The 13,800-nt window shown below is 31.9% G+C and overlaps 1 protein-coding gene across 10 annotated transcripts in view; it reads right to left on the reverse strand.

Moving 5' to 3' along the window:
- The window catches only part of LOC143249191 (uncharacterized), a 68,887-nt gene that overhangs the window by 1,510 nt on the left and 53,577 nt on the right, over positions 1 to 13,800 (reverse strand). For 9 of the 10 annotated variants that reach the window (XM_076498649.1, XM_076498651.1, XM_076498656.1 and 6 more), the window contains 8 exons: positions 12,554 to 12,649; positions 10,741 to 10,818; positions 10,443 to 10,496; positions 5,727 to 5,964; positions 5,557 to 5,599; positions 4,005 to 4,046; positions 3,284 to 3,388; positions 673 to 778 (listed from right to left, as the gene is read on the reverse strand). In XM_076498649.1, coding sequence (XP_076354764.1) covers positions 673 to 778; positions 3,284 to 3,388; positions 4,005 to 4,046; positions 5,557 to 5,599; positions 5,727 to 5,964; positions 10,443 to 10,496; positions 10,741 to 10,818; positions 12,554 to 12,649 — 762 coding nt within the window. The remainder of the gene's footprint in view (positions 1 to 672; positions 779 to 3,283; positions 3,389 to 4,004; positions 4,047 to 5,556; positions 5,600 to 5,726; positions 5,965 to 10,442; positions 10,497 to 10,740; positions 10,819 to 12,553; positions 12,650 to 13,800) is intronic. The other variant, XM_076498654.1, reaches the window with a different exon arrangement.

Here is a 13,800-nt window from a genome sequence, read left to right on the forward strand (position 1 = left end):
TCTATTATAAAATTTTCTTTCAAGTTAATTACTAAATACCAATATTGCAGGTTATCGTTAAGAAAAATTTAAAATAGACGAACCAAGTAATGAAAAGTAAGGGTTCTAAAAATAAAGTATTTTAATATCCTTTAAATACAAAAATGTTTTGAACAGTGTATTTACTAAATGTTATTATTTACGTAATTGAAGCGCATTTACAGAGATTTTTAGTACGAAATTAAACGACTGGAATTTCTATTAATTACGTATACTTTATAGTTATGCAAAATTACATATCACCGTTTTCCTCTTCATAATAAATAATTATTTCTTACAATTTTTTCAATAAAAAGAAATTGTTCATACAAAAAATGTGCTGTTATGTTGTCAGTACATTTACCAAGTTAATTGCTATTGGAAATCATTTGAAAAATTTACTGCCCAAGAAAGTGTTAATCAGTAGTGGATTATGTTGGTTTTTCAGCTGTACTCCTCTTCACCACACTAAGTATTGCATAAATATAAGTTGAAGATGATAAAATTTTGATTCTTCCTTCAGTACATCATTCGTAGACTCAGAGCTGTTGTAAAAAAATTGTATCTGCTGACAATATTCCTGTGGTAAATATCCGTTATTACTCTAATTTTAAGAAAACATGTATAGTGGAAATTCCGAAAAGAAAGGCATACCAAAACGAGCTGATTGATCCGTTTTCTTAGGTTTGTAGTTAACTCTGTCATTTCTTCGTTTATTATTTTACTTTGGTATTTTCTTTTCTCCGTGTAGTACATCAATCTGAAGATAAAACATTTAAATGTTATAACAAATTATCTAGGAATAATCTTTGCACAAACCTTATATGCCTATTATGTTAATAAATTTGTTATCCACTTACAACCATATTCAACTGTAAGCCTGACAGTTGAAATTACGTTTTATAAAATGATTATATATATATATTTCGCGAAACCTTATGTCTAGTATGTAAGGACTGGCCGAAAAAAATGACTCCGCATTCAGTATATTAATCTGTGATGCTTACAAATAACTAAAAAAGCTATGTTATAGTCTTTTTCTAAGCACCTAATTACAATTATCGAGTGTTTCACAACTTATATAAAAATAATAGTATCCTTTTCTTGTACCAAACATATTTTTGTTGGGAAATAATAGAAAGGAAAGCTACTAATTAACAGTGACTTCACTTTATAAGCATATATTATTTCCATATTTTATAAATGACAGTATCAGTTTTGGTGACCAGCTAAAGCAATTTCAATAAAAATGAATAAAAAAAGAGTAACCGAAACTAATATTCAAGGTATCAAAAAAGATTAGATATTTTTGTAATTGACAGACTGGTGTAATGTTATTGATATCTGAGTTTAAAAATACGAATTTTATAATTATTAAAACTATATATATATATATCAGGTCATCCCATAAGTAATGTCCGAAAATATAATACAGAAAGTGCATCATTATTTTTTGTCTTTGTACAAGGCTTTAATAACTAAAATATGAAGTAGGACGTGTATAAATATGTTCAGACAAATTAAAGAAATTAACCGAAGTCGACTTTTTCATATCATCAATCAAATAAACCCTTATGGAGATGGATGTGTCGGAGGAACATATTAAACATATAATGCTTTATGAGTTTAAAAAAGGCAATAGTGCAGCAGGAACTACACGAAACATTCAAGGTGTTTATGGAACGGAGTCTTTCAGTAAAAGACAATTTCGAAGGTGGTTTCAGAAGTTCAGATCAGGTGACTACAGCTTACGCGATGCCCTACGTTCAGGTCGTCCTGTTGAGTTTAATGATGACTTGCTACTGGCTGCAACTGATGAAGATTGTGTTGTAACAGTTAAAGAACAAGCACAAAAGCTAAATTCAACCAATTCAACAGTTTACCATCATCTGCAAAAGCTTTAAAAGGTGTCAATACTTGGAAAATGGGTCCCCCATGATTTGACAGAAGTCAACCTTAGAGCATGAGTGGACATTTGCACTTCTCTGCACTCTCTTGAACGTAATTCACCTTTTTTGGACAGGTTAGTGACTGGAGATGAAAAATGGATATTTTATAAAAATGTTAAGCGCCGCAGACAATGGCTCAGTGCAGGTAAACTGGTCAAAGCAGAACTCAAGATGAACCTCCTTGTTAAGTGTTTGGTGGGATATATTGTTGGTGTAATCCACTTTGAGTTGCTTCCACTCAATGTAACGATTACATCAGACTTATATTGTTAACAGTTAGAGCGCTTGAATGTTGCACTGAAAGAAAAGAGGCCTGCTTTGATCAATCGTAAATATGTTGTGTTACATCAGGATAATGCACAGCCCCAGACAGCAAGGATCACATCTGCAGAGATTGAAGAGCTAGACTGGAAAACACTTCCCCATTCTTCTTCTTTTTCAAACGTTGCCCCATCTGATTATCATCTATTCTGAAGTTTGCAGAACTATATTGATAGAAAAAAGCTTGGAACACATGAAGAAATCAAAACTACCCTCTACATTTTTTTTTCTCCAAATCCCAAGAATTTTACAGAAGTGGCATTTAGAAGCTTGTGAATCGCTGGCAGGAAGTAATTAATAATAATGGAACATAAAATATTGATTAAATAACATTAAAACCGTTTAAATCCTTTCTCTTTATATGAACCTAAAATCGAATATTACTTAATGGATGACCTGATATTTAATATAAGCATTTAATTTACTTTCAGTTTTCAATGGGGCTGAATCTTGCAGCCGTGTGTGTATGCGTGGTATCATACTTCATGATGTGGGATCTGTACGATGTCTGCCCTATTAATCAATAGAATTCTAGAATGTGGTGAAGTTAGTTGTATGTACATGAAGTGAGTTGGGTGAAGGTGAAAAGCATGGGTTCTGTAAATATATCCTTAACTTTGGTGCAGCACTCCAGGACACTCGTAACTGGGTACAAGTATAATACAAACATTTTGTTGTAAATGAAAGTTATTTTGGAAAGATCTGGTTAGTTATTCAGTGATTGTTTTTAGAGTTTTGTGTATGTATGCATACCTCGTTTCTGTACTTTTTAACATTGTCATCCTTACATCATACTTCCTTTTTAAAAAATGTCGTTACTTGAAAATAATTATACATTTGGTTCAGATCAGGAAAACAACATTTTCTATTGAACAACAAACACCGATTATCTACTAAAAACCTTGAAATTGATTAAAATATTGTTGATATTAGAGCCAATAAACGCTTCTAAAGAGGCACATGCAATTTAGAAACAAAATACTGCAAAATCTTACTTATCCTCGAAAGATGGATACGAGCGTTCATCATTTGCTATTCGTTTGTGAATCACTGCTATCCTGTACATCAGGAAAGTCGCCGAAAAAAACAGCAGAACTAAACTGAAGATAAAACAATATTTATATGATCATTGATTATTAAGTTTCAATAAATATAAATCAAGCCATGTATTTTATTACAGGCTCAGATGAGCTTAGTACACAGAAAAATCAAAATGTGGATGGTACATCGGACAGGTTTGTATTATTTATTGTATTATTATACTAAGTAGAATGCACACATTTTCCAAACGAATCGAATCTGATAAAATCTGTGCCAAGACATACAGCATGGTTAAAATTAGTTAATAAAGAAAGTCCAAGCTTTTCAATGTCACCTAATTATGTAAGTTTCAAAATAAATAGGTCAAACGTTTTAATGTCGTAAGGCTGCTTAGGAAAACAAATTTCTCAGGAATGTTCGTTCAGTTTATATATTTATAATTATTATTTCAGTAAATATATACGTAAACAAATTATTACATATAGAGAAAACCGACTAGAGTCAAACTTTAACTAAGTGTTTGCTGACAATTATAAAAAGAAAAACGAAATCGCCTCCAGTAACTTTTCCTTGACGTTTAACTACGTGGACATTTTGATATTTTAATGACATTTTCGTGGAAATAACTTAAGAATTAAGTAAAAATGAGTGATAACAGTGATGGCTTGAACTTACAGCAGGGTAGACACAAACAACAGTAAGGACGTCCAAGGGAGCCTAGAAAATTCATAAAACAGAAAACGTAAACTAAAGCACTTACATTAAATAATAAACAAAAATTGTCACTTTCCATTAAAAAATGTAATTAAATGTTATTTTGGGACCAAACAATTGTTTCTTTTCCGAGACGAATATGTGCTAAATCTTTAAGGTATACATATATAATAAATCAACTTGTTATTATAACAAACTACCTACAAAAATCAATATCAAACATTACATCAGTAGTTAATGAAACTAATATAATGTACTCTTTCTACTTATGGTTATAACAACGTATTTTTTACTAATTATGTGCCCTTGTTGTTATCATTATTTTGTACCGTAATCCTCGCTTATATTTCAATATTTTTAACAGAATTAAATGGCTTGAAGCGTAACAATAGAATAATAATCATTAATAATATATGATTACAACATTTTTATTTGTGTTTTCGTTTAATAATGCTTAGCAACGTCTACACAGTTCCCTTGAAATGACCCAAGTTATTTGATATTTTAGAATTTATTTATATCTATCACTTGTGTAGTTATGTCATATATAATTGTTATAAAATAACTGTAAGTTTAAAGACATTTTTCGTTAAGTCAGAATACAGTCACATTACGCTTTAATTTCATAGATTTTTCTACCTTCTCTAAATTTAACTTTCTCTTTTCTTTCGTTTTTTTGAATGTTGAAATCATAACTACAACAAAAGTAAAATATGTAATGCGAGATATGATCTAGTTGTTTATGTATAACATCCAAACGGTTTTACATGGACAAAACTTAATAGAGTAATCCAGAACAATGTATCTAGCTAATCGTGCCCCTACTAAGTCAATAAAATTACATATTACTTTAAATGATGTAAGATTTATCCTAAATGTGTAAAGCCGACCTAAAAAAACTTTTGGTCTTATACTAAAAAAAATTGAGTTAACACATGTCAGCTAGTAGCACATGCAGTTTTGAAATATTCATTAGCTATTGTTAATTTTGATGTATTTTTTTTTATTCAGTATCCACTACTTAAAGTTAAATTACTCATACTGTTACGAAAGCACCAATGTTGTTAGTATATTTTGATTTGAGTTAATTCGTACTAATATATGCATTTACATCAGTTTTTATTAACGTATTTTAGTTAGAGTAAACAAATTTGGGGCAGTATTCTGGAAGGCTTACGAAGCGATTTACAAGTTTATATTTTTTTCTTCACTTGAGGACGGTGCGGCAAAGCCAGGTGGTTTGCGCGTTTGACTCGTAATTTGAGGGTCGTGGGTTCGATTCCCCGTCCCACCAAATATGTTAGCCCTTTCAACCATGGGGCTTTATAAAGTGACGGTCGATCCCGCTTTTCGTTGTTAAAAAAGTAGTCTAAGAGTTGGCGGTGGGTGGTGATGACTAGCTGCCTTCCCTCTAGTCTTACACTGCTAAATTACGAACGGTTAGCGCAGATAACCCTCGTGTAGCTTTGCGGGAAATTAAAAAACAAACAAATTTCACTCGAGGAATACTTACTTGTAAATGTTGGTCATAGTATCTTCTATTTTACCAAAGCAATCTGGAAAAAAACATAAGCATTATAAATAATTCGTGATAACTAATTAGGTAACGGAACGAGTACTCTAAACACGAAGACAAAAACCTAATATTCATAATTTAATCTGATTAAAAATTATTGTACCAACCCCTTGTGATCCCCAACACAATGCTTTTTGGTGGTTGACACTTTAAAGAAACTGTATCAGTTCTTCTGCTTATTTTAAGAGGAATGTATTTGGATGTTGAGGATAGACGACGAAATTGGCGGTTGGACGGCGAATTCGAGATATTTCCTTCCGTAGTTTTCGATGGAAGTGAACTGACGTCATCAGTGGTCACTTGATCAGAAGTGTCACTAACAGAGTTTTCGCCTTCTATATCTTTCTAATGCAAGAATAAGAAAGAAGCTAGTTTAAGCTTGAAGCGATTATTAAATATTTTTGAGAACTGAAAACGTCTCATGGTAAGAGGAAATATCTAGGAGTATAATAAGTAAATTTAAGTTCAAAATCACAGATAAATGCTGCAAGATGCTAATATACTCCTAAATCACGTTTTAAAATCATTCAAACTCACACATATGAAATTTAGGATGAGAAACTAAGTCGTATCAGCTTACATTTATTTACGTCATTTCTGCATAAGAGGTTATTGAATATTTACTTCTCATATGATATCATACACTATTTAACCGTTTGTTATTCAGGGTTTACCTTTCATATCATATTATACATTATTTAACAGAATAGGAGTTCAATTATATTTTCCTACCATCTGCTTTGGGAATTCAAAATAAATTATGAAACCAAACAACCTCTCATAATGTGCATTTACACATATCTAAGATATGATTTCACTAATCGTATAATATAAATTCGGTGCATTCCACTGATAAACCTTCAGTAATAAATATATTTTTTACACTATATTAATTCAATGAATACAAACTCTTAAGGGACAAATGATGACATTTCCCTAATATTTGAACAATGTCCTTGAAATACAATAAATTAAGTTTCCTAAATATCTGGTAATCATTTTGTGGCTCTCTCAGTAGCACAGAGGTCTATCTGTGGACTTACACAGGTAACACAGATAGTCCTTTGTATAGCTTTACGCTTACCAACGAGATTTTGAAGCAACAAATCATTTAAGTTCCTTGATATTCAATCAACACTACTAAACATTATTTGAAAAAAAATCTTAATAAATCTAAAAATTCTTGAAAGAAAAAATTGATTAAATTTCTATATTTTTCAGCGGGTATAGATGACAATTGATTACAGATCTGTTATTCCTAGCCAGCACTTTTGGATGACAACTTATTACATTTCTGTGGTACCTGGATAGTTCTACTGGATGGTGATTGAATACACTTTCGTAATAAAGAGTAAGTACTTGTGAATAAAAATTAATTATGTTATCAATAATATGTGATAACACTCCTTCGAAAACAAATGATTATATTTCCGTTATACCTGTCCAGATACCCTTGAATGACAACTGATTGTCCTTTACTCGCACCTGACCAACATTTTATAACGATATAATTACATATTACCGTTTTTCGTTAAATTAATACATTGAGAAAACTTAACATATTTATGATGTACTGTAATATAATGTGTTGATAATGTGAATACAATAATATGAAAACATACTCGCATGATAACCTAAAGATATATTTATATAATAACTTGTTTGTTTTGAATTTCGCGCAAAGGGCTATTTACAGTAGTCGTTCTTACTTCAACAGTGTAAGATTAAAGGGTTTGTTTGTTTTGAATTTCGCACAAAGCACTCGAGGGCTATCTGTGCTAGCCGTCCCTAATTTAGCAGTGTAAGACTAGAGGGAAGGCAGCTAGTCATCACCATCCACCGCCAATGAATAGTGGGATTGACCGTCACATTATAACGCCCCCACGGCTGAAATGACGAGCATGTTTGGTGCGACGGGGATTCGAACCCGCGACCCTCGGATTAGGAGTCGAACGCCTTAACACGCTTGGCCATGCCGGGCCAAAATTAAAGGGAAGGCAGCTCGTCATCACCATCTACAGCCAACTCTTGGACTACCCTTTTACTAACAAATAGTGGGATGGACCTCTACTATCTAACTTCCCTACGAATCAAGCACTCCTAACCACTTGGTCATGTATAATAACAACATTATAATATGTTTCCATGATCTTCTATTAAATCTTCTTGACTGTTTCAGATTTTTTCTTGCTTTAAATTCTTAATTTTCTTTTCTTTTTATAAATAAATTGTGAAGTAAAAGTTTTCGAAAATCTTTTAATTCTTTTGATAGTGGTTTTGTACGTAGCTTTATATATATTTCTGTTTCTTTCCTTCATGATGAAATGATAATAAACGTAAACAATCTAGTTGAATATGCGTTCCTTTAGCTTGTTTAGGGAAGAATACGAAATTAATTTGAATATTAAGTTCAACAACTAGTCTTTAGGTCCCCCGCTGATACAGCGATAAATCTACGGATTTACAACGCGACAATTAGGGATTCGATTTTCCTTGGTGGACTCAGCAGATGGCTCGATGTGGCTTTGCTATAAGAAAACACACACATGAATGCATACATACTAGTCTTAAGACGGGTAACGTATAAACCGTTTCAAGTGATCTGCAGGTGAGTTACGATATATGAAAAATAAAAACAAAATATCCATTAAATAATAAGAATCCTACTTAAAAATTATTCAAAGTTCCTAACCAAAGTCAAACATAAATCATGAAAGCTTTATGAAATTATTATTAAACAATGGTATTTTTAGACCCAACACATTCATTCATAGAGAAATACTGTGATAAATATTCGATTTATACCAAACTTTTTGATATCTTATAAGCTAGTAAATTTAAACGTGTCACATAACTTGTTCCATGGCTTACAGACAAGTATAGTATTTAGTTCCTCTAAAGCCTGGCATGGCAAAGCGCGTAAGGCGTGCGACTCGTATTCTGAGGGTTGCGGGTTCGCGCCCGCGTCGCGCTAAACATGCTCGCCCGTTCAGCAGTGGGGACGTTATAATATGACGGTCAATCCCACTATTCGTTGCTAAAAGAGTAGCCCAAGAGTTGGCGGTGGGTGGTGATGACTAGCTGCCTTCCCTCTAGTCTTACACTGCTAAATTAGGGACGGCTAGCACAGATAGCCCTCGAGTAGCTTTGTGCGAAATTCCAAAACAAAGTTCCTCTAAACTACGAAATCGTACACGTTTTTTTTTAAACAAATATTCAGAAATATATTGTAGTTTGATAGCCTTAAAAAAGTTAAATATGTTTCTGTACAAACTTCACCCACAAGGTTTTTTGTACAGTATTTACAATGAGAAGAATGAGCGAGATTTGTTGTAGTAGAACCCAACAAGAAAAAACAACAATATTCATTGAGCATTACAATTTCACTTTTGCAGTATTTACAATGAGAAAAAACGAACGGAATGTTCTGTTGCAAAACTCGGTAAGAAAATTTCGTGGTAGTTTCGTGCTGTAGAGTACTGTTTCATAAAGTGGGAATTTCCCCCCTCTGAAAGTTGTGTAGCTTTTTCTGGAATGCCGCCAACAAAACGGACTGAAAACAAAGCTGCTGAATTAATTTTAAATAAACATTAATCCGATAAAAACTATTTTAAATTAATGAAATTACAGGATTGCTTTATGTATTAAAACGAAAATAAGATAACCTTACATAAAATTAAGTGTATATTTAATTGCGCCTCCCTGGCTCAGCTGTATGTCTGCGGACTTACAACGCTAAAAACTGGGTTTTGATACCCGTGGTGGGCAGAGCACAGATAGCCCATTGTGTAGCTTTGTGCTTGATTCAAAACAATAACAGTATTTATTAATTGCTCATCAGTGTACAGATTTAACCGAAACATAACACTATGCAACAAATTGTTTACTTTTTCTTGTTCCTGGGCAGAAAGTGTTCTTTCCCCATTGCTTATGCATAAAGTAAATTCAAAAGACCTATTTCTCTCTTCAAACTTTACTTTAGTGATCTGGAAGCGTATAACGAAAACATGATGGTAAACTATATTTGGGGGCTAATACGCGAAAGTGATTTACATCACAGTCGCAAATCTCGAAAAACTACTCACTTCTAAACATTTTTGTATACATTTAGTATAAATACATGTAAATTTTTATTCGTATGTTGTTTTATTCAGACCTTATGTAAATAAAAATATGTAAATTTTCCCGTTTTTACATAGAAAATGGGTTAATTTCTAAATTTCATTATCCAGGTCACAAAAGCAAAGTTTGAAGGGAATAATGGACATTTTCTGTACTTTTACAACACAAGCAATTACGAAATAATATATGCATATTATTTAGGAACGAAATTTGTGTTACATGGTGTAATAAATCGCTAATGATCTAATTATAATACATATAAACTGATAAGGTGTGTTCTGTGTGTGTTTTCTTATAGCAGAGCCACATTGGGATATCTGCTGATCCAACCAAGTTCAGCGGTACGTCTCCGAATTTACAACGCTAAAATCAGGGGGCAAATTGATAAGGATAGGCTACATTAAGTTACAAACATACAACTTAACAGAAAAAAGTACTTTATTGATATCAGTAAAGTTTATTAGTAATTACTTTTTGAAATTGATAAATCACATTTTATTTGTTGAGGACCTCAAACATTTTCATCCACATCAAGGGAGCCTCAGACAAGAATACTGTAAAGCAGTGGTTCGTAAGAAGAAGAATGAGTTGAATGTACAACTGTAGAATTTAACATAAAGAGTTATAACAAAACACGATGGTAAGTAAGTGTGAAGAGCATGCAAATAGAAACAAAAATAATTTGCATTTAAAATACCTACCGAAAGTAGAGGAGATGTGTTTCCGCTTTCACTTTCTTCTTGTTGGCAAAGTTCCTGGTATGCAATGCAACGAAACAAACATCCACGTTAACTCAGAAATTATAAATAATAACTCAAGAGAGAAAGTAAAAAATTGTATAAAACATATACATGTATATAAAGTTTATCAGCCTTTTATGTTTTATTATTTAGTTACTGGAGTCTATGAGATTATATTAAATAATATTTTATATTATATTTTACACTACTCTTTTAACACTTTGGAATTGTTTGGCTACAAAATAGAATATTTGTTTACCCCATAAGAAGCTTTTTTCCATATTTGATGTATCAACCGATAGGAGGCGTCTCGTGAGAGAAGTGATCCAAAAACAAACTATACAGAAAAAAGTTATCTTCAAAGGTGCTATAGTTATATATATATATATATATATATACATTCAATTACCTGAAAACCAACACGTACGTTAGAAAGTAAAATGTACAAAGAAACATTTTCATGTTAAAAGAAACCCACAATACTAAAGGTTTTGAAGTCACAAGATATTTTTTTTATTGAATAACTAATAAAAATTATAAATTAATATTTTTTTTATCCACACTAACTCTGGCCTTACATCTCTAGGAATAAGACGTTGTATACAAATACCTGTATTTAATAGGTAATAAGTTTATTTTGAAAGGCTTTTATGCTTTTGTTTTTAAAAACAAACAGAGGATTGAGCTGATAATATGAAAGGTGGTGTTCTGAGTCATTGAACTACTTACCTATAGAAACAACATATTATGAAAAGTGTAAATATTTTAGTGTAGTAGAATAAATTATAGACAATGAAAGGTAAATGGTGTCATAAAAACTTAAGAGAAAACATTTAACTTTCATCCTAAATTTTTAATAAAATCTGACTTATGTATATTGTTTGAACCCCTAACAACGTTGGACCCGTTGTCGAGAGGTTGATTGTTTAAATGGCAAAGACTCTGGGTAAAGATAGTGCTAACTTCTCTCAGTTCAAAGTGAATATTTGTTATCGACTCAACCACACATTTTATGGCCAGTTATAATTTTCGATAAATGAACGTGGTTACAACACATTTTAATTTGTCTTTTTTACTGTGGTGTGAACAGCCGATCATGTTGTACTCTTATTATAAGTGGTACCTTAAAATATTTTACGTACCAAAACTTTATATTTATCTTAAAATCATTTGTTATCATAGAGACAAATTAAATGAGAGAATAGCAAATTTCTTTAGATAAAACTTATTCATAAAAATTTTAGTTTGATAAAAACACTATTAACGAATGAAGCATTAACTAAACTTCAGGATACATCTACTTGTTATATTAAAAGAACATTTATAAGAAATATTGCCCAATTTTACATTGCCACTTATATAAAACTTCTTCTAGCAATTTGACGTAAAATACGTTACATTTAAGTGTTATATTACCATCTTAAGATTCTTTTAGAGTGCTTGAATTTTGACAAGCATGTCGCTAGATTTTGTCTAATTTCGTACTTCATTATTAAAAATGCTATATCAAATCTACTTTCGTTTATGATAAACAATCAAAAAATATCTCAGAATTCAGGAAAGTCTTTGGAAACACAGGAGGTTTAGTTAATTAACGATGGTTTAGAGAAAAGCTTTTTTCCGCTTGAAGTGGAACTTGTTGAGTGAATATGATATTTTATATATCCATGATCTGACAAGTGCTTTCAGTAGTTATTTTTAATTGTGAATATATTGGTCTTGACTATCATGATAATGATCAGAATTTACATGGACGCTGCTGAACAACCAGGATAAACCATTTTTACCTTTTGAAACATAACTATAAATAGTTTATCATATCGTATTTGTGGAGTAAGACCTACTCTTTGGCAGTCTGAAAGTACAAAATATAAATCTTCTTAAAATTGCAACTAAACATGCACAGAGTTATATAAATTATGTCACACTTTAACGAAACTGGAAAAGAAATCCATCAACAAAATACGCACAAAATTACACAGATTATTTAACACATAAAGCAAAATTATATATATATTTAAAATGTACTTGTATTTAGCTAACATAAAATATACACATAAACACCACGAAACCTTTTCCTCTTGTGTTGTTATTCCAATGGCGTTCGGTATTATTTTCGCTGTACGTTCTTTGGTAACTCGGATAATATTCCCTACAGGAATCAAGAACTGAAATGACAAAAATACTGTATCGATGGTTGAATAATGACTAATTTAATATACTACGCATAAGGTTGATATCCTAACATTAGATTCATTTACAATGTACGTATCATCTTACGATAAATCGTGAAAGTTAAAACTTGCAGATACTGGATGCTCTACGTGAATTTTTGTATATCGCAACCAAATCTTATATGTGCATCAGATCATCTACCACTAACCACATACTAGCTGTATAATATCATTGACATATACCAATGTGTAATATCAGTGACTTAAATACAAACACTTACTTTACATAATATCACGATGAATAAAAAGCCAAAGAAATAATAATCCTGCTTGTAGACTTATATTGTATATCTTTTATAATGATTGCATAAAGTAGCAGCTACTGTTAACAATGTCAGTTTACAGATTTCGATTTATGTACTATTGTCAAGACAGAGAAGTTGCTCACATAACCGTTTGTTTAAAACTTTTCTTTTCTCTACATATCTGTTGGTTAATCTCTAACGAAATTAAAATGATTTCTAGTAAACACAGTCTAGCAGTCTGTTGTTAGTTCTGAAATAGCGTTAACAGCATTTACCATAAATGATTAATTCACAGTATTAGTTGATTTTAAACTTCACACACACATTTTTACATAAAAGATGCGGTCAACCCTTCACTTTTATCAGTTAAATAGACTCAGCTGCTGTAATCAAACCAGTTATTTTTAAATAGCATAAGAAAGGGTGATAAACTCTTCAACAATGAGACAGAAGTTTTTATGTATACGTTTACCAGTTGTGTAATGTTGCCTCAATTAGCCAAGCGTGTTAAGGCGTGCGACTCGTAATCTGAGGGTCGCGGGTTCGAATCCCCGTCTCGCCAAACATGCTCGCCCTTTCAGCCGTGGGGGCGTTATAATGTTACGGTCAATCCTACTATTCGTTGGTAAAAGAGTAGCCCAAGAGTTGGCAATGGGTGATGATGACTGGCTGCCTTCCCTATAGTCTTACACTGCTAAATTAAGGACGGCTAGCACAGATAGCCCTCGAGTAGCTTTGTGCGAAATTCAAAAACAAAAACAAGTCTCAACTAGCTTGTTACAAGCCCACTAACTGCCACAAGAAAATAGAAATAACTCTCACATTTGGGCCAAATAAGTC

The sequence above is a fragment of the Tachypleus tridentatus genome, chromosome 4 (assembly GCF_004210375.1).
Source record: "Tachypleus tridentatus isolate NWPU-2018 chromosome 4, ASM421037v1, whole genome shotgun sequence".
Taxonomy (NCBI): Eukaryota; Metazoa; Arthropoda; class Merostomata; order Xiphosura; family Limulidae; genus Tachypleus; species Tachypleus tridentatus.